The sequence below is a fragment of the Myotis myotis genome, unplaced genomic scaffold (assembly GCF_014108235.1).
Source record: "Myotis myotis isolate mMyoMyo1 unplaced genomic scaffold, mMyoMyo1.p scaffold_m19_p_2, whole genome shotgun sequence".
In the NCBI taxonomy this organism is placed as follows: domain Eukaryota; kingdom Metazoa; phylum Chordata; class Mammalia; order Chiroptera; family Vespertilionidae; genus Myotis; species Myotis myotis.
The window spans coordinates 43045420-43067136 of NW_023416324.1; the positions used below are offsets into that span (position 1 = coordinate 43045420).

At 40.8% G+C, this 21717-nt stretch overlaps 1 protein-coding gene across 11 annotated transcripts in view; it reads left to right on the top strand.

The window, feature by feature from the left end:
* Positions 1 to 21717, top strand: part of PATJ (PATJ crumbs cell polarity complex component) — a 309148-nt gene that overhangs the window by 263429 nt on the left and 24002 nt on the right. For 5 of the 11 annotated variants that reach the window (XM_036352882.1, XM_036352888.1, XM_036352884.1 and 2 more), the window contains 7 exons: positions 3281 to 3474; positions 5624 to 5771; positions 6997 to 7083; positions 11370 to 11484; positions 12935 to 12972; positions 18603 to 18725; positions 19466 to 19570. In XM_036352882.1, the coding sequence (XP_036208775.1) occupies positions 3281 to 3474; positions 5624 to 5771; positions 6997 to 7083; positions 11370 to 11484; positions 12935 to 12972; positions 18603 to 18725; positions 19466 to 19570 (810 nt within the window). Of the gene's footprint in view, positions 1 to 3280; positions 3479 to 5623; positions 5772 to 6996; positions 7084 to 11369; positions 11485 to 12934; positions 12973 to 16701; positions 16721 to 18602; positions 18726 to 19465; positions 19571 to 21717 lie in introns of those variants that run through there. The other 6 variants (XM_036352886.1, XM_036352885.1, XM_036352889.1 and 3 more) reach the window with 6 other exon arrangements.

Below are 21717 nucleotides of genomic sequence, written 5' to 3' on the forward strand. Positions count from 1 at the left end.
CAGGCAGCTTTGGTGTGCTATATTTCGAGACGATGAAGCAAGGCAACTCTACGTTGGTGCTTTTTCCCAACGATGGCCTTTCTGTTCATGAGGGTCCTCTGCATTGTGTGCGCTGGCCTACCATGGTTTACAGATTCTGTGGGCTTAGATTCTGAGTCATATTATCCTCATGTTAAACATAGGACATGCCAGATTTTGCTTACAAAGATATAGTCAAATAATTTTTTTGCATGGCAAAATTTATGATTCTATGATTAGCATGGACTATCTTCTTTCTGGCTGTCATTTTAGGGTCATTTCTTCTTTCTACTTTACCTCTTCTTGCACTATTCTCTGCTATTTGTGCAGGTGAGAGCAGAAAGAATAGAAAGCTAATGCCTGGTTTTCCCTGTGGAATAAAATAATGAGGATTATTCTTCCCTTCTAAAGCAATGGTTCACCCACCTTCCCACCTGCCCATCCTACCCACAGGATGTGATACATTCATTGACAACTGGGGCTTCTGATGGCCCTTCCACTCAAATGAGGAGCCCTGCTATTACCACCGCTATCCCTCTGCAAGCAAGGCTCTGAATAATGCATATAGTGCTTCTGTAAGGCACTTAAGGTCATACATCACTCCACAACACTCTAGCCACATAGCAATGTTTCTCTTATGAGTGGTGTGCATTTAGTGGTGTCTCTTGATAAGCAGAGGAGGAAATGAAAACTGAACTTGGAGCAGATCACTTTGATTTGAGCAGACGTCTCAAAGCTGGAATTTAGTATAAATTGCTTTTGTAGTGGTAGAGTTTAATGACAGTGCTTTTAATTAAAAGTTTAATTGTTAGGGTCCTTCGGAAGGTATTTTAGAGGGCTTAAGGAATTCTCCTTCGACCCATGAAGGTAATTTTTTTTTTTTAACTGAGTAGCAGTAGTGGTCTTGTGTGCCATCTATTGGAATACACGGAAATAATCAGCTCAGCCCACATTTTCCAGAGACATTGCTTTCCCCTTTGTTCTTTGGGTTTTACTTCAACAATTCATGGGCCTACAGTGACAGGGAAGGCGGGTGCTGAGAGGAAACAGCTCTGACTGCCCTTACCTCAGTTTCCTGTACAATGTCAGCTTCTAACATATGGAGCTTATCCAGCCCTGTGCGAATGCATTGCAGGAGTTGTTCCATTGAATCCTCACAACACTGAGCAAATATTAGTATCATTATCATCTCCAATTCATAGATGACACTGGTGAAGCTTAGCATGAGTAATTTATAAAAGGTTCCACATAATAAGTTGAATCAGCACTCAAACTGAAGTCCAGCTATATCTAAAACCCATGCATAGGTAGCCACTGTCATTCTGGGTATAGTTCATCTGAGTACCAGATATACGAGAAAAGAAACAGTAGCTTGAAACTTAGGCTTTTAAACATTTTCTTGGCTGATAGAATCAGCTTTAAGTAACAGCTCAAAACTCACCTTCTCTGAGAAGAGCTCATTTCTCTTTTCTCCCTTTTTTGTCACCATTCTTTTTTTAAAAATATATTTTATTGATTTTTTTACAGAGAGGAAGGAAGAGGGATAGAGAGTTAGAAACATCGATGAGAGAGAAACATTGATCAGCTGCCTTCTGAACATTCCCTACTGGGGATGTGCCCGCAACCAAGGTACATGCCCTTGACCGGAATCGAACCTGGGACCTTTCAGTCCACAGGCCAACGCTCTATCCACTGAGCCAAACTGGTTAGGGCTGTCACCATTCTTTATGACAAGAGTCCTTAGTCTTTGGAATGTTAGAATTGGAAAAAGCCTCAGATCAGCCCCTCACTGTACAAATGAAGGAATAGAGGTCAACAGGTAGACGTGACCTGCCCAGGACACACAGGGATAGACCAGATTACAGTGGTCACCAACTGGTGGTCCTCAGACCACTGGTAGTCCATGAGGTCCGAAAGGTTGGCAACCGCTGGTTTAAGGAAACCTTTGGAGCAATGGTCGCCAACTGGTGGTCCATGGACCACTGGTGCTCCATGAGGTCTGAAAGGTTGGTGACTGCTAGACCAGAACACAGTAGAACCAACATCGTGAGGGAACTCTTCCATTATGCCATCCTCCTGGCCATGTATGGCCTGGACCCATCCTTCCCTGCGTTTTGCTTTTCCTACCTGTGACCTTGAGGGAGTGGCCATGACTCCCTTCCTTTGAATCCTGGGCTATTCTGTTTCTCAATTCCTCCCTTGTGTCCAATTTCACTAACCAGCATCAGTCCTTGGCTTTCTCTGTGGCAAGGTGCTCCAGTAACCCATTCTAAGAGTAAATTTGGAGGCAGCATTGGTAGAAACTAGAAAGATAGTCAGTTTCTGATTTTGACTCCTCCACCTGTTCACTCTGCAACCTTGATTAAGTCACTTAACCTCTCCATGCCTCAGTTTCCTTATCTGTAATAAGGTAATCATGTTTATTTCAGAAAGTTAGTATAAGGATTAAAAAGAGTAAATATTCATGAAGGGCTAATACACAAATTTTTTAAGTAAAAAACAAGTTAGCTGTGATCTCCATTTAGCAGACAAGGAAACAGAGGTTCCATGACTTTTGCCAGAAGTAGAGCCAGAAATAGGCTTACTCAGCACTATTTTCAGGACAGTTTGCTATCTCCCGTGTGGTCCTATCTGTGCTCACTCAGATCCAGATTCAAATGAATGGACTTCAGCAAGTCTTAGACGCTCTTTAAAATACTGGTCCCTCGTTTCCTCCAGCCTGTTCTGAAGTACATGTGACTCAGCAGTTAAAAGTGAGGATGTCAAATTCAGTGAGGAAACTGAGTCTAAAAGCACTGACCTCTCTGGCTAGTGTGGCTCAGTTGGTTGAGTATTGGTTCATGCACTGAAAGGCACTGAATGATCGCTAGGTTTGATTCCCAGTTGGGGCACATACCCTCCTTTCCTCTCTCTCTAAAAAAAAATCAATAAAAACATACGTTCTTTTAAAAAAAATGCTGATCAAACACTAATATTTATTTTCCCTTTGACCTTAGTTAAATGAGCCAGTTTATCCCTCCTCTCTCTCTCTCTCTCTCTCTCTCTCCATGGTAAAGTTCACAGCTATACAAAGTTGTATGATCATGTATACTAACCCACCCTCCATGCTTATTTGGGGTGGGGGAGTATAAGGGTCACCTCCTTTTTAATGGATAGAAATTTCTAGAGGTTTTTCACTGGTTGGATCAAGGCGCTCCACCAGACAGAGCAGGGTGAGAGGCCTCTGCTGTCACCAGCTCATCTTGGATGCCCGTTGTTCCAGGTTAATGGGGTTGATCTGAGGAACGCCAGCCACGAAGAAGCCATCACAGCCCTGAGGCACACCCCCCAGAAGGTGCGACTGGTGGTGTATAGAGATGAGACACACTACAGGGACGAGGAGAACTTGGAGTTTTTCCCTGTAGATCTGCAGAAGAAGGCTGGCAGAGGACTGGGCCTGAGCATCGTTGGGAAACGGTAAAAAAAAAAAAAAAAAAAAAAAAGTGCTATGCAGATCAGGATTGATTGGCCTCTTTCCTTCAGGGTCCTAGGGACTAATGCCTATAAACACTGAAAGATAGCCCTAGCCAGTTTGGCTCAGTGGATAGAGCGTTGGCCTGTAGACTTAAGGGTCCCAGGTTCGATTCCAATCAAGGGCACATGTGCGGACTCGATCCCCAGTGGAGGGTGTGCAGGAGGCAGCCAATCAATGATTCTCTCTCAATATTGATGTTTCTATCTCTCTCTTCCTCTCCCTTCTTCTCTGAAATCAATTAAAAAAAAACACTGAAAGATAAAACCTAGTATAAACTGATGATTTCTAAAATTAGCATATTTATGAATACTTGAACAACATAGGTCATATTTCTGAGCAAGATCTTACTGCCAAAAAATGTCATAGCAAGAGAAAACTCTAACCTCAATCAACCAGACTGTCAGGCTTATACCCTTATCAAGCATGAACAATTAGCACATTTCTTTCAATTTATAGTCTTTTAGATCTCAAACTTAAAGGGGTTAATTAAAACAATGATACCCAAGAAGCAGCTAATATCAAGAGAGAGATTTATGCAATCTTGGGTTAAGAAAATTACTCTGCCATGTTAATTTCATACTATGTTACTAAAACTAGTTGAGGGGTTACTAAAACTAGCTGAGTAAACATACTTGAGGGACACAAATTCTTCGTGACAATAGTTTTCTGTTAAGAAACATGTCTCCAATAGTTTGCACCAAAAATATAGTATATATAATATCACATGCCCTCATAGACCTTTGATGACTAGCCTAGTGCTTTTTCCAAACAGGCCAACCTACTATTAAAATAAAAATATTAACTACTAAATGCATTACAAAACAAAAAAGCTGAGATTTGTATATCTAAACAAAATCAATGCACTTGCGGGTGCAGAACAACTAGAATACATGTTGAAGTTTGCTTTCTTGTTGTGACATATACATGGACTTGGGAAATTCCACTAAGAATAATGGTTTTTACGTTATTGTCTCATAGTAGATTGATGAAATAATCATCATACAACACCAATATTTCAGATTGAGTTTTTAAAGGAACATTCACATTCCTTAGCACAAAAAGTTCCATTGTAAAGGCTCAGATATATAAGCTCTCAAGATTCATAATTCTTTGACTAGCAATTCTACAACTAGGAATTTATCCTAAATATATGCTTGTAGATATGTTATTTGTTGCACCTTGTTTGCAATAGCTAAAGAATGGAAATGACCTATGTATACATCCATAGTTTATCGATAAGTGAAATTAAGGAACATTCATAGGATAATATGAAGCCATAAAATCCAATGAGAAAACACAAAGTGCCAATAAAGATCAATTGCCAAGGTGTATTCACTAAAAAAAATTTAAAAAGTAAAAAAAAAAAATTAAAAAAAAGAAAACTGGAGGTAAAAAAGAATGTATGTGCATGTATATCCATTCACACACACACACATGTATTATACCCACATGCACTTGCTTGTGTGTACACAGCAGGTCTCCTAGAGATAGCCAAGAAATGGTAACATTGGTTCCCTATAAGAAGGGAACTTGTGGACTAGGGAATAGAGGTGAGAGGGAAACTTTTTAAGGTCAGCCCTTTTTAACCTCTTGAATTTTGAGACATCTATTTATTTATTCATCAAATAAATATAAATAAAACCTTGAAATATATTGCCCAGAAAAGGGTCTGTGAGTCTAGAAATAGATCATATAAATAAAACCTTGAAATATATTGCCCAGAAAAGGGTGTGTGAGTCTAGAAATAGATCAGATGCTAATAATTGAACTTATCTCTCTAAGGAAATAACATTTTAAGAATACTTAACTCCACTTTTTAAAGTTAATTTCCATTTCATTTCACTAAAATTATCCTCTTGCAGAAATTATGCCCTTGGGCCAATAAAAGTGAACATTACAATAGGCAGCATAAATAGGCATAATCTATTTAAAGGGTGAGCACTCTGAGGTTTATCACTGGATCAGATGGCTTTGTAGGGCCCTTCTTCCAAGCTTTAGAACTCGGTGAATCAATATAGAATGTTAGTAATCTCAAATTTAATAAAGGAATATTAAGTTGTGCTAATATCCACTGTTTTATGCTATTCACAGAAATGGAAACGGAGTGTTTATTTCTGACATCGTGAAAGGTGGAGCTGCAGACCTTGATGGGAGATTGATTCGGGGAGATCAGATCTTATCTGTGAATGGGGAAGACATGAGAAATGCCTCACAGGAGACAGTGGCCACCGTCCTCAAAGTGAGTCCCTGGGCTGCTTCCTGCCCAGCTCACAGCTGAAGTCCAGTGGAAGCCAGACTAATCTAGTGTCGTTATCAATGGGGTGAATGTTATGGTGACTCTCCTTTTTACTAGAAGTGTAATCTCTGATTATTTTCACCAACCAGGAATACCTTTAAAAGAAAACTCATGAAAGGAAGAGAAAGAGAGAGAGAGAGAGAAAGGAGGGAGGGAGGGAGGGAGGGAGGAAGGAAGGAAGGAAGGAAGGAAGGAAGGAAGGAAGGAAGGAAGGAAGGAAGGAAGGAAGGAAGGAAGGAAGGAAGGAAAGGCAAGCAAGGGATTATATTGACTAGCAGAATTGAGGAGAACCCTATGTTGGTATTTTTAAACTATATTTTCATAATTGTGAGAATTCCAAGTATCCACAGTTGTCCTCTAAATGAATGGATTTGATGAGATGGGCTCTCCGGGAGTCAGAAAATTCATCCTCCTCCCTCTAGGGCTATGTCAGGGAGCATATTTACCGTGAATTCATCAAACCCAGCTTTCCTCACTTGAGGAATGTTAAAGATTATCTAGACCAATTCCTCCATTTCACAAGTGGAGTTTGAAAGGTAGAACAGCATGGCCAAGGTCACAGTGCTGTGCTTCCGTGGTTTTGCTACCACCCAAGCTGTCTCCCTTCACTTCCAAGTATCTCTGCCACATGGACCCTCCTCCTTTAGAAGAAACTGGTTAATAAAAAATCTTACAAATTTCCATTCAACTATAACCAGGTGCATGTTATTCTGTTTTACAAATAGTCATGGAAGCTTTTGCGAAGGCAAATGAATTTTGTTTATTTTTAAAATCCTGATTTCCTGATATCCACTCTCCGTTATCACTCAAGAGGATTTGTATTTGTGGATTACCTCCACCTTTGTTTTCTCTGTCTTCCTTCTCACCCCTTTTGCTTAGTTATTTCATTGCTCACAGACCCTTTTATTACAAGAGCAGGGAGGGGAATTGAAATGTAACCCTTTTAACACATTTAAAGAAGTCATGAAATCCTGAGAGGAATACCATTGAGTTGATAAATTTTTGCTATTTGGTGTGATTCTTTTGGTTACTGAATTTCCTTTTTTCATCTTGCCTTCATCACCCATTTACAAGTCTTGGCTGCAGAGATGAGTGGAGGCTCTGATATGGTCATTTAGGACGTAAATGCTACTGTTTTTCACTTCTGTCCTTTTCTTGTGTTCCCAAGTGTGCGCAAGGGCTTGTGCAGCTGGAGATTGGAAGACTCCGAGCTGGTTCCTGGGCTGCCTCAAGGAAGATATCACAGAACAGCCAGGTGGTTGATGGCTTCCCGTCAGACTGACACACTCACCTGTCCCCTCTGAGAGAAGGTTTCCCATTTCATAAGTGGGGAAATACTGTGTAATATGCAGTATTACAATAATATGTAATATACAGCATATTCACAATACCAAGTTCAGTGTATTTTTATGTGCCTGAAATAAAAAATGAAAGGTGGGATGGAAATTCATTAATCCCTAGATTTTTCTCTCTATTATTGCCTGCAAATGTTTTCTTAGGACTACTTTTCTCCCCCACTATTAGTTCTGTATTGCCTGGGCATGCATGTAACACAGCTGTGTTTATTTAAAAAAAAAAAAAAAGAAGAAGCAACATCTGGTGGCAATTTGACCCTCATTAGCACAACATTGTTCTATTCATTCAATTAAATATTGCTATAAAGTTAACTTGTGAATAGCCACTCACACATGCTGAGGGCAATTAATGGCATATTCCTAGGGGAGTGAAATGTGAGGGTTTCCCCTGTGGGAAGGAGGCCTTAATGGGTGACATTTTGTGGGTTTGCAAACATCTTATGTTTATTTGCCAGGCTGATGTAAGTGCCACTTTTTTAAAAAAAACAAAGTGTATTTCACTGTGGTTGTTTTTTCATTGTAATGGCTGAAAAAAATCAAGATGGCAGACTATTTTTTAGTCCCTTTGGTATATAATAAAACTATAGAAACTTACATGTTACCCCCAAGTCCCCTTTGTGGGTTATAGATGGGCCTTTGTTTTGAGGTTAAAAGCATGACTTCTGGTCCCCTCCCTGGTTGCTTTAGACCTAAAGCCTGTCCAAGACCTTTGTTCAGAAGACTTGGATTTTGTGATTAGCACACAGGTGCTTCCGGAATGCTGTTAGCTGTCTTCTTTGCCTCACTTGTGTTAGAAAATGGGTGAAGAAAAATACTATTGTTCAGATAGTATCACAGACTAGCTGGCTTGTCTAAAAGAATCCTCAAAGCAGTCAAACCCAATAACATCATGTTAAGTTTAGAACTCTTTTCTTTATTTCTGGCCTAGATATTGGGCAGCAAATATCACGTGTCCTGAAAGATACAGTGCTGCAGTGGGATTCCAGGAGTGGAAGGCTGGTGATGGTTCTGACTTGTGTCAACAGTGGGAACTTGAGATGCAAAAAAATAGTTGTCTCTGCTCTTCCTTAATGGAAGATTCATTTGTTGAGTGATTTCATTAAAGCCTCAGTATACAAGGGGTTAGAATGCAGAATGAACAATACTGGAGATGAAATGTTTCTTTCTGGGGCGTACATGAGAGCTACAAAGAAGAGGTTCCCTCGGGTCTCACTCCGAAAGGAGTTTCTTAAGATGGAAAGAGGGAGAAGGCATCCCAGGTAGAGGGAGTAGCATATGCAAAGGTACAAAGGGTACAAGGAATTCCAGAGTTTTAAGAAGTTTGGACTGACAGGTGAGGTGATAGGTAGAACTGGGTTTCTGTCCTTGAGGAATGTGTATTGAGCATCTTAGTGATTGATAAAGTTCACACTCAGGTTTAAATACAGAACAAAAAATGTAGAAGCTCTATCATTAAATGGCAACCACCGCCCTAACCGGTTTGGCTCAGTGGATAGAGCATCGGCCTGTGGACTGAAAGGTCCCAGGTTCGATTCCGGTCAAGGGCACCTTGGTTGCGGGCACATCCCCAGTAGCAAGTGTGCAGGAGGCAGCTAATCGATGTTTCTCTCTCATTGATGTTTCTAACTCTCTATCCCTCTCCCTTCCTCTCTGTAAAAATATCAATAAAATATATATATATTTTTTTTTTAAATGGCAACCACCATTACCATTTATTTGGTATATAAATGTGAGCTGTCATTTTTTGGAAACCTGGAACAAAGTATCAAATACTTCTATCTAACCTTCTTGCACAGAGTTTTTATTTCAAAGGGTAGAAGTTTAATTCGGTCTTAAGAAAAAAACAATAAATTTAGTTTATCCTTACTTTGTCCTTAAAATTATGGCTGAGATGATGTGAGAGTTTGCACTGGTATTTGGCTAATTGGAAGAACCTTGACTGTGAAAAGGAAGCATCCTTCATCATACGTTCAAGACCAGCCCATGACCCAGATGGAGAAAAAGAAGAACCCATTCCCAAACATTTTCATCTGTAGACCCAGGACCCTCTAGGACAGGGGTGGGCAAACTTTTTGACTCGAGGGCCACAATGAGTTCTTAAACTGGACTGGAGGGCCGGAGCAAAAGCATGGATGGAGTGTTTGTGTGAACTAATATAAATTCAAAGTAAACATCATTACATAAAAGGGTACAGTCTTTTTTTTTTTTTTTAGTTTTATTCATTTCAAACGGGCCGGATCCGGCCCGCGGGCCGTAGTTTGCCCACGGCTGCTCTAGGAGCACAGATTTCTTTCTGGGCATTTATAAGCTATGGTGATAGAGGCCTTGGTTTGAGGGCCAAGGAGAATTTTAACTTGTTAACTTGGCCTAGAGAAAGTGGGATCATTAAGAGAGATCTTCTAGCCTTAGGGCCACGAAGCCACTTTTTAAAAAAGGTCTTTTCCACTCTGGGCACGTGGCTCAGTTGGTTGGAACATCATCCCATACACCTGCAAAGGATTGCAGTTTCAAATCCCAGTCAGGGCACATACCTAGGTTGCAGATTCAACCCCTGGTTGGGGCACATATGGGAGGCAACTGGTGGATGTTTCTCTCCCTTCCTCTCTCTCTCTGAATATCAGTAAAAACATATCCTCAGGTGAGGGTTAAAAAATAAGATGAAATAAAATAAACTGTCTTTTCCCACTAACCAGAAAAGAGTATCTACTCTGTAGAAGAAAGTGTGTAATGGAAAAGAGAAATCTTTTCCTCAGATACCTGAGGGAACACTGCCAGGAGAAGTCCATATTTATAAAGGCCTTGGGAAGCACACTTTTTAGGCAAAAGTTACTTATTATACTTACTCAATTCTAAGTATTATCTATTACCATTGATTTAAATCATATCTTTTCAGGGAAATATCAAAATACTCCTTTATATGTATTCATTGTGAAGTGTGCTTATGTCTATAATTTATTTTGTAATGAACTTAAAAAAAAAATTGAGTGATGAATAGGTGAATGGATATGGGAAAAGGACAATATATCAAAACTAGAGGCCTGGTGCATGAAATTCGTGCACTCGGGGGTCTAAGCAGTTAGTCGGACATCCTTAGGGCTGCTGTGGAGGCAGGAGAGGCTCCCACCACTGTCACTGTGCTGGCCAGCCTTGAGCCGGCTTCTGGCTGAGCAGCACTCCCCCTGTGGAAGTGCACTGACCACCAGGAGGCAGCTGGGTCATTCTGCTGTTAAGGTCAATTTGCATATTACCCTTTTATTATATAGGATATTAATTGTAGAATCTAGGTGTGTGTATGGATGTCTACTTTTAACTTTTCTTAGATTTAAAGTTTTTCATATTTAAAGAGTGTTAAAACATTAAACAGCTTTCATCATAAACTAAGGAAGTGGTTTAAATTATAATTCATCAAGTGATCATTGTAGTCTTAGGTTTAATTTAAAATTTTGAGGCCATTGGGCACAACCTTGATAATTTGGGGGGAAAATTATTTGTTATTGGTGACATTGGGTTCTTCATTGAAAAGGTCCTTCACTGTGTATCTAATTTCATTGAGTAGCCACTAGTCATACATGACTATACATTGTAGTCCTCAACTATTTAGTTAGACAGCTATGAGGGCAGTAGTGGAGATATAGCGATTGAGCCGAATTATTCCTGACCCTAGGAAAATCTTTGAGAAAAACGAATTTAACATATTACTTAAAACAACATATTCCTAGGATATTTGCTGCTTTCTCCTACAGTTGAGAATTCCATTTGGTCAAATTTCTATTATTCAAGGTTTTATTATGCTTGTTTTAGCAAAATAGATCATGTCCTTTGGAATCAATGTTGATTCCAACCCCCAACTAACACATAGTGCCATTAACTGATCATATATAAATATTGTGTCACAGCTTAGGAAAATGTTTTTTATTTCACATTGAGGAAGAAAAGCTTAAATTATATTTTCTTCCTTAATGATTGAAACCATATATGAAAGCACATATAATGGGGAAAATGTTAGATGGGGTTGTACTAGGGTGGTAAGAGAGTGAATATGGGTAATTTTTGTTTTATTTTTAGTCTCTTAAGAATTTTCGATTGCATGATTATGGTTCCATAATTGAAACACTAATTAATAAGTTTGAAGTGTTGAGCCCAAGCATGTGTTCCAGCACAGCTGATCTCTGGGTTTCCTTTGCAGGGGAGTCAGCACAGCACACACAGCAGCTTCCACCCGGCCCTGGCTCCTGTCATCTCCAGCCTGCAAAGCCTGGTTGGCACAAAGAAAGCTTCTGATCCCTCCCCCAGAAATTCAGGTATTCCGTGGACACGCCTCCAACAAGACATCCTGATACCCAATTGTTATTTTAATATTAAATTTTTTAATACATTTTTTTACCTTTAAAATATTTTTAAATCTTGGCCACGTAAGCCCCAAGCTTTCGGAAAGGACTATTCTAAAGGAAGGAAAGCCTTAGAGACTCATTTATGGACTATGCCTTTAACTTTATACCAATCACATGAGAGTGGAAAAGCAGAAACCTAAAGTATTTCCTACAGTAAAATCATTTACAAAGAGAAAAAAATTGTAAAGCTCTTTTTTAAAATTTTTTTTTTTAATATATTTTATTGATTTTTTACAGAGAGGAAGGGAGAGGGATAGAGAGTTAGAAACATCGATGAGAGAGAAACATCGATCAGCCGCCTTCTGCACACCTCCTACTGGGGATGTGTCTGCAACCAAGGTACATGCCCTTGACCGGAATCGAACCTGGGACCTTTCAGTCGCAGGCCAACGCTCTATCCACTGAGCTAAACCGGTCAGGGCTTAAAATTTTTTTTTTAATTGATTTTAGAGAGAGAGAAAAAGAGATAGAAACATTGATGATGAGAAACATTGATTGGTTGCCTCCTGCACGCCCCCTCCTGGGGACCAAGCCCACAACCAGGGCATGTGCCCTAATCAGGAATCGAACCAGAGACCTCTTGGTTCATGGGTGGATGCTCAACCACTGAGCCACTGCAGCCGGGCTACAAAAGAGAAAAATTTTTTAAATTATTAGTCACTCAAGAAAGGTGAGAGGTACGTATGCCAGTGAGGGCAAGGGTCTTCTTAATTCTTTCCTTGGATAGATGGTTACTTTAAGTCAGAAAAGCATACAGTAAAACACAAATGGCTCATCTTCCAAGCCATTTAATCACTATATTTCAGGCAGCTACTGCTACAGTCCATCAGTTTTTGTCAGACCAAATGCTTATGGCCACACCTGTCTCAGAGCGAGAGGACTTCTTTAATATAGAAGACAGCCCCTGGTCGATGACTGCTGGTTTGGATTTTGAGAAAGGATATAATGCCTGCTTGTTTCAGTATTTTCTCTTGAAAGGCCTAGAAAATGACACATTTTCAGGAGATAATTTTATATCCTACATGTGTTATCTCTTAATGTTAAAAGTTAATTGTGCCCTAGCTGGTCTGGCTCAGTGGATAGAGCATCAGCCTGAGGACTAAAGGGCCCGTGTTCAGTTCCGGTCAAGGGCACGTACCTTGATTGCAGGCTCCTCCCCAACCCCAGGCCCTGGTTGGGGCTTGTGCAGAAGGCAACCAACCGATGTGTTTCTCTCACATTGATGTTTCTGTCTTTCCCTCTCTCTTCCACTCTCCCTAAACATCAATGAAAAAATATCCTCAGGTGAGAATTAACAAAAAAATAAAATTAAAAATAAAGTTTTTTTAAAAAGTTAATTTTGTTGCTTCTTTATTGATAGGCACGGATATGGGACCACGGACCGTTGAAATAATCAGGGTAAGTCTGTTATTTCGCTGTTTTCTTGGCTTGTGTTGGGTTTGCATAAAATGTACATTTTCCCCTTCACACAATTGGTTGGATTGTCAGTGCGCTCCTTTAACTTACTGAATACATATGGGGTCTGTGTAACGTAAACAGACTTAGAAAAATATGGTAAAACACATAGCTGACAACTGAATTTTTTGGTACATCATATCTACTACAGTTTGTGCATGTACTTAACACATTGCGTACCGCATAGAAATCTCTAAGACATACGCCAGGGACCGCACGTTTTTGAGCAAACTGCACGTTATTTAAATCATCATAATGCACTTTAGGTGTTGTTTTTCAATAATTGTAACATTTTTATTTACAAAAACAATTAAACAATTAAAGCTCCTAGTACTTTTTTAATGTACGGTAATGCATAAAACATTTTCCTCTATGAAGAGGGACCAAACAAAATTTACACAAGTATCTAGATTCGCTCCTTTTTCCATGGGCGTGAAAAACGAGGACACTCGTGAGCGGTCCGTAACAGATGGCGCGCGAAACACGAGAAAACTCCTGAGCGGTACGAAATGTGTTAAAAGTTTTGCAAAACAAAAAATGGTATCATTTTTGGTAGCTTTTTTTAACGTTAAACCAAGACCTTTTAGCCATGCAATAAGTTTTTTGCGGTTTTTTACAGCATTTGCAGTGATTTTCAACCAGTATGTCTAAAGACTTTTTAAAACATGCAATACCTGACTATTTAGTCGAAACACTGACTTCTTTTCCCTTAGGTTGTCAAGGAAAAAAAAATGACAACAGCCAATGCAATGGTCATCCAGTGTAACTGAATCAAAATTATACTTGCCCTGGCGCATGAGCGTCATCCCATGCACAAAACGGTTGCCAGTTCAATTCCCTGTCAGGGCACACACCTGGGTTGCAGGCTCGATCCCTAGTAGCGGGTGTGCAGGAGGCAGCCAAAAGAAGTTTTGCTCCCACATCGATGTTTCTCTCTCTCCATTCCTCTCTCTCAAAATCAATAAAAAAAAAAAACATTTTTTAAAAAATTTATACCTATTTTAATAAAAAAGAAAAGAAAAAGAATTTACACCTACGTTTTTTCAGATCAGCAAAATATATTTTGGTTTGCTGCAGAATTTTAGTAATTAGTTTATGTGTGCCATGAGATGAAAAAGGTTGAAAATTGCTGGCATATAGCATGATTTTTACTGGTTACATAATATTCCATCATATGAATATGCTATACCTTCCTCTTGTAAAACAATCAGCATATTCCTAAACTTTTGCTATCTTTTATAGCAAAATATCTTTGTATTTTCTTTTTGCCCATATCATGGGTATTTGCTCAGGATTAACCACTAGAAATGAAATTGTTGAGTCCAAAGCCACTATTAAAGGCTTTTCTATATATTGCTAAATTGCCCTCCTGAGAAGATTGCATAAGATGCATTTCAGTTCATACATTTGTCAGATCCTGAATTTCAAACTCCTGCATGATATCCAGAATACTGGAAAGTGGACTTCCATTTTGATCACTTTGACCATTAAATTTGGGGTTCAAAAAGTAGTAAAAAAAGTATGACCTTGTTGTAATCATCATAACTGCAATAAAGTGATATCCAACATGGCTTAGTTCTCTGGAGTCAATCATAGCTGTGTTTGAAGGCAGTCTGCTATGTATTACCTCTGTTATCTTTGGCAAGTGATTTAACCTCAGTTTTCTCATCTGTAGAATGGGGTGATAACACTGTTTACCAAGTAAACATTGTTGTGTGGATTAAATGAAGTAATGCATTTAGTATATTTAGCGTAGTACTTAGTACATCATGTAATGTCCAGGAAGTGGCATCCATTATTATTGGCTACATCTTTGACTATATCTGCCTTATTTGTTCCCAGTATCTTTCCACCAGAGTGGCAACTCATATGTTCCTGTGATGAGGGAGTTAAATGTACCAACATGTGAATAATTATGGATAAATTAAGGAAACATCATGATGGATTTGAACAAAACCAAATTATTGCATAAATTTCTCCTTATTCCAAGATTTATAAAATGTCATTTTATGTTTTCTTAGTCATTTCAGCTATTTGTTTTTACAGGCTTTTATTAAAAGGCCTGCTCCTACCAATCGTATTCTCCCACACACGGTCCAAGAAGAAACTTCATAAAGAAAGTCGTCTTGCCATTTTGCATGCAGGGCTTTACTACTGATACAGTCAGAAAATATCAGCTAGGCACAAATACTCTGGAAAACAAGATATAGACTGCCTGTTACTGGAGAGACCAGCATTGCCATTTTTCTGTCTTATAGGTCTGACATGGCAGCACTAGTAATATCTATACAATGGGGCCTTGACTTACGAATTTAATTCATTCCATGACGGAGCTCGTAACTCAAATTACTCGTATGTCAAATCAAAAAGTGAACGAGTGAGACGTGTGATGCTGGGCTGATGTTGTGGTGTTCACTGTGACATTCGCTGCACCAACTAGCGGTGGGGTATCTGAAGCTGGCTCGTAACCCGAATTTTAGCTCGCAACTCAACGCAAAAATCGGCCGAGAGACGGCTCGTATCTCGAAAAACTCGTTAGTCGGGACACTCGTAAGTCAAGGCCCCACTGTAATAATAAAAGCATAATATGCTAATTAGACCAGACACCCGAATGACCTTCTGAACAAAGCTGTGGTGGCAGGGGGCGAGGAAGAAGCTGTTAGGGGCTATCAGGCAGACAGGTGAGCAATTAGGGGCGATCAGGCAGGCAGGCAAGTGGTTAGGGGCGATCAGGAAGCCAGGCAAGTGGTTAGGGGTGATCAGACAGGCAGGCAGAGGCAGTTAGGGGCAATCAAGCAGGCAGGCAGGCAGGCGAGCGGTTAGGAGCCAATGGTCCCAGATTGCGAGAGGGTACAGGCCAGGCTGAGGGGATCCCTCCCCCACCACCACCCCATGCATGAATTTTGTGCACCGGGCCTCTAGTTAATAATAAAGAATAATTCCTCACACTTATGTGACATGAGGTTGTAAGGTTCTTTATATGGTTTTTGTTGTCATTTTGTTCTTTCCCCTTTTTCCAAATGTACTGAGGTCAAATCGAAGCACCCTAAGCTATGTTTTAGATGATCAATGAAAACTGTAGAAGCTTTGGGACCATACAGGTCCCTTTACCACAACTTTTCTGCCATAGTTGTCATATGTTTACATTTACATAATCTGAGAACCCCACCAAATAATGTGGTAATTTTTGCTTTCAACTTTTCTACATATTTTAATGATCTCAAGAAAAAAATATTGCCCTGGCCGGGTAGCTCAGTTGGTTAGAGGGTCGTCCGGATACACCAAGGTTGCGGATTCAATCTCTGGTCAGGGCACATAACCAATGAATGCATAAATAACTAGAACAACAAATCAGTGTTTCTCTCTCTCTCTCTCCCTTCCTCTCTCAAAAATCAATTTTAAAAAACTTTTACAAAATAACTAAATAAAACCAAAATTTAAAAAGAAAAAAAAAAGCCCTGGCTGGGTGGCTCAGTTAGAGTGCTATCCCAATACACCAAGTTTGGGTTCCATCCCCGTCAGGGCACCTATGAGTCAACCAATGAACACATAAATAAGTGGAACAACAGGTTGATGTTTCTCTCTCTGTCTGTCTCCCCTCCCTTCCTCTCTCTCTAAAATCAATCATTTTTTTTTAATTGGTCACATTTTCCTGTTTTTTGGCGTGTCAAGTAACTTAGGATTTCACCCTGGACCCCATGATGTCATGCTGTGTGGACAGGATGCGTTACCCGGTTAGGTTGAGACTACAAGCTCCATCTCCCCTGTTGTGAGTGGCGGCTCCGTTCTGCAGTCTGGGTCTGTTTCACACCTGTGCAGCTTAGAATTGAGCCTGAGAATTCCCCGGGTTCACTCAGAGCTAGAGGATCCCTCCTCTGTTTCCCTTACTCTGGTTTTCTTCTTTTATTTTCCTGCCACCAGGGGCTCCTTTTCCTGGTTCCTCTGACCAGAAAGGTAGGAGTTTCTCTCCGAGCATCAGCCGTGTGTACCACTTCTTCAGCTCCTTACCTGGGTCTCCCCCTCAGCACAGCGTCACCAGGAAAACATTTGGAACCGGGGCCTTCATCCCTGCTGTCATTCCTCCAAGTGTTGGTTTTCCACCACATTTTGAGTTCCTTTACTTTTCAGAAGCCCCGGTAGTTGTGTTTTGTTGTTTTGACATGTTCTCCATTTTAATCAGCAGGAGCAGGTGCTATCGTGTGTATGCCACCATGCTGAATCTGGAACTTGTCATTTCTTCCTTTAGTGATTTTTAAAATGCTAACCCTCTGATAGAAATATGGGGAAAGCCTGGACTGAAGCCAGGATCTCTTCAGCGGGGTCCGAGTAAACCATATTGCCTTACCTAATATCTTAGGGAGCATTTCCTGTCATGTTTAATTCTCTCCCCGAACTCTGTTGTCATTATAGTGAGTGTCCTCTAACATCCTTTGTTTTAACGCAGTTGTGCGGCTCTTTTAGAGCCAAGTCTGTTTGTTCACACCCCCAAGAGCATGATATGTGTGGCAGTTTAATTATAAACACCATATGAGAACATACTTGCCAAGTTGCATCAAAATTGGCCACTAAACTGAGCGGTAGCATAGGTTTTGTTTTTTCACAACTACTATTGCCTTTTTTTTAAATAAACTATTTATTTATTTTAATCCTCATCCAAGGATATTTTTTCGATTGATCTTGAGAGAGAAAGAGAGAGAGAGAGAGAGAGAGAGAGAGAGAGAGAGAGAGAGAGAGAGTTGGAACCCACAAACAAGATATGTGCCCTTGACCAGAAATCGAACCCGAGAACCTTCAGTTCAAGGGCCAATGCTCCAACCACTGGGCAAACTAGCCAAGGCTACTACTGCCTTTTAAAAAAATTTTTTTTATGTGTTTTTTGATTTTTAGATAGAGAGGGAGAGAGAGAGAGAAATATCCATCGACTGCTTTGTGCACATTCCTTACTGGAGATTGAGCCCAAAACCCAGGCATATTCCCTGGCCGGAAATCAAACTGGGGACCTCTTGGTCCATGTGACAACGTTCAACCACTGAGCCACACCGGCCGGGCTACTCTTGCCTTTTTTTAATTAAAATTTTTATTTGTTGATTTTAGAGAGAGAGAAGGGGGAGAGAGCTAGAGAAGCATCAATTTGTTATTTCACTAATTTATGCATTCTTGAATGTGCCCTGACCCGGGATTGAACCTGAACCAACAACTTGGAGTATCTGGACAACACTCTAACCAACTGACCTACCCAGCCAGGGCCCTTCCTGTTGCCTTTTATTGAGCCTTTTTTTGTGGGCCAGGACTGCACTGTATCATCTCAGTTAATCAACACTGTGAAGTAGGTGGTATTCTTCCCATTTTATGACTAGAAATGGAAGCTCTAAGAGCTTAAGGAACTTTCTGAAGACTCCCCAGCTACAGTGCTAGAGCTGAAACTTGGGTCTTTCTGACTCCAAAGGCCCTGCACTTAAGTCCTGTGTTACCCTGACCTCCTGCAGCCCTGAGTGTTTTGTTCAGCAGCTATCATGGGACAATCTGGCTGCGGCTCTTTATTAAATATGTGTTGTGTTTTGCTTCTTTTCTAGGAGCCCAGTGATGCCCTTGGAATCAGTATTGCTGGAGGAAAAGGAAGTCCCTTAGGAGATATCCCAATATTTATTGCCATGATTCAGGCCAGCGGTGTGGCTGCGCGCACACAGAAGCTTAAAGTAAACAAAGGGGGATGGTGAAGTGCTAGCAGCATGTGGGGGGTGGGAGAGGAAGTGGCAGCCATGGGCACTTTGTTTAAAGTTGGAATTCCAACAGCCTGGAGGGACCCATGCTGAGGGCAGAATGCATTAGAGAAAGTTTATACCTGAAATTCACTGGGTCCCTGGGCATATAAAAATATTATTGTTTGTATCAAAGCTTCTCAATGAAAAAAGAAATTGCAGCTCATTTACAAAGCCTCCCATACCATTTTTTTAGCACCTAATTCCACCCAAAGTTCATTTTTACCTGAGAGTGATTTGACCGTAGGATCTTCCTTCAATAAAAAGAGCCAACATCATTATAATTTTTCCCCATTGCCCCTTAATTTTAACTTAGGTAGAAAAATAAAGCAGAAAATATTTGGCTTTCTCATTAGAACTTTATTGAACAGTTCATTTGTACAGCCCACTATTCCTGGCGAATGGATGTATGAAATGCCACCATTACCAAAATACAAAAGTGGCCTGCCATGCCTTTTAATAATCAAAGCTGACCCCCTTCTTGTTTCTCTGATTGGCCTGTGTCTGAGGAAAGCCATAAAAATTCCTCATGCTGCTGGAACATGTACACACCGGAGACAGAGGAACCTTCACAATGGCCACAAATGGGGACTATGACTTCCAACGAATTTCAAGCACTCTTCTCAAATTTAATTTTTCTTAATGATAGTGATTTTCTCCCACCATTGTACTTCCAGGTTGGAGATCGGATTGTCAGCATCAATGGGCAACCTTTGGATGGGCTGTCTCACGCGGACGTGGTTAATCTGCTGAAGAACGCCTATGGGCGCATTATCCTGCAGGTACTGTGACCAAAGGAGCGTGCAGCTGCTCGAGGCAGATAAGTGGCGTGCAAAACAGATGGAGCGTCACCGGCAGTCAGCATCACTGCCCAGCGGGGTGCTTGCTGATGTGAATTATGAAGGTTGAAAGCAAGAAATTATTATTTTTATTCAGAAATTCTTTAATGCCACCCACACAGGCAGTGGGCATGATTATATGAAAGCATAACAAGGGGAGAAAAATTACTCTTTGCTTCACATGCTAAATCAGCGAGGCTTTTAGCTTCCAGCATTCTTTTGTAAAACGGAGTTTGCAAGGAATAGGAAATGATTTCTTTTCTTCCACCCAAAAACTGTTACTGAACTGCCCAAGTGCTAGTTCTTCCACTCACATTAAAAGAAGGGAGAGAGCCGAAACCGGTTTGGCTCAGTGGATAGAGCGTCGGCCTGCGGACTGAGGGGTCCCGGGTTCGATTCCGGTCAAGGGCATGTACCTGGGTTGCGGGCACATCCCCAGTGGGAGATGTGCAGGAGGCGGCTGATCGATGTTTCTCTCCCATAGATGTTTCTAACTCTCTATCTCTCTCCCTTCCTCTCTGTGAAAAATCAATAAAATATATTTAAAAAAAAAAAGAAGGGAGAGATACAGTGCTCTCTTCCCAGGACCTTAAGTGACTGCCAACACTGTTAAATTCTCACTGCGTGGTAGTCACCAACTAAGGCGGGCAAGTATTTATCCACAAGTATTTATCTTGACAATATCAAGAATATTGTCCGGAGGCACAGGGACCTATACCAGGAAGGGAAAATCAGGTGTGCTGTTAATTACCGCTTCTTAGATTCTCAGCACTTCAAATGTGTCTGAGATTGATATGCGGTGAGTGAGAGGCAGCATAACGGCAGTGAGTTTCGTTAAAGCGTTTCCCCGAAATGTCTGATCCTAATCACCGTACTTCTGCAGAAGTAGTATTCAATGGTTTACAGGTAAAAAAAATAAAACCCACCATGTTGTACCTGAGAGACAAGGCTAGCCATTTAGGGCTCCGATCATTCTAGCCATAAAATAAGTTCGAATTATTGAAACACCATTACTTCTGGGAGAACCAATCTGTGGTGCTTAACGCTCAACGATCCAAAGTGCCAAAATAGACATTGGAAAAGGTATGTGGCTTTTAGCCTGCATGAAAAGAATCATAAAAGTACCATCCGTTTCAAGGGCGTTCACATGATCAACGACCTGTTCATTCAGTGGTTTGGGTCCCCGAGTTCTTGTTGAGCTCAAACCGAAACACTATGTGGCCTGGCTGTAGAGCCGGCTTCCCCTCTCCTCCGTGTCCACACTCTCCATGAAAACTTACATGATCACCTCCCACTCCTCCCTCTGCCAGTTGTCAGCGCCTCCAAGTCCTCCCCTTTTTGTTCGCCTTCACGTTAGGCTGACCTCTAGAGGCCTCAAAAGTGCAACTCTTCAGCCTCAGAGCTGTGGACCGTTGGTTAGGCACTGAATTTTACGAGGAAGTTATTTCAGATGATAACTATGCCAAGACAAAAAAGCGTTCCCCTCAGCAAAATCTGCTAGTATTGCTATTTTCACCCACTGATATTATGTGCCCAGCTCCACCTTCTTCACAAGGACATGGGGACACAAGGCGCAAGTGTAACAGTCACTATAAAAAGCCCCTTGCATGGAAATGAACTCATGCTCTCCCACGCGGAATTAACGCTGCGTTCAGCCAAGTTGCCACCATGAACACACTTTTGAAGGAGCTCCTTATTTTTCCTAGGTCTGTATTTTAAGAAGAAAATGATATTCTCTTGCATGAATCACATGAGTTGGTGTTATTTTTTTTTTAACATGTGTTATTAAAAGCTCAAGGGAATCCTTTGGGATTTGACAGTGTAATGTGCACAGTTAGGCGTATGGAGTAGATGTGCTGCCAAAGGCTTTAGACACAAAGCCCAGGAGACTCTCGTGCTCTGCATCAGACACGTTTCCCTTGCATAGAGCGTTTGCTTTAATTAAAACAGAGTGCAAGGAGTAGTACCAGCAATCCAATGATCACAGCTCACTTGTCACTCGGGAATTATTTATACTATCAGATGAGCCAGCCCATAGGGAAAGCCAGATAATTGTGTCTGACGATGTGAAAACAACCATTGCCAGTGTA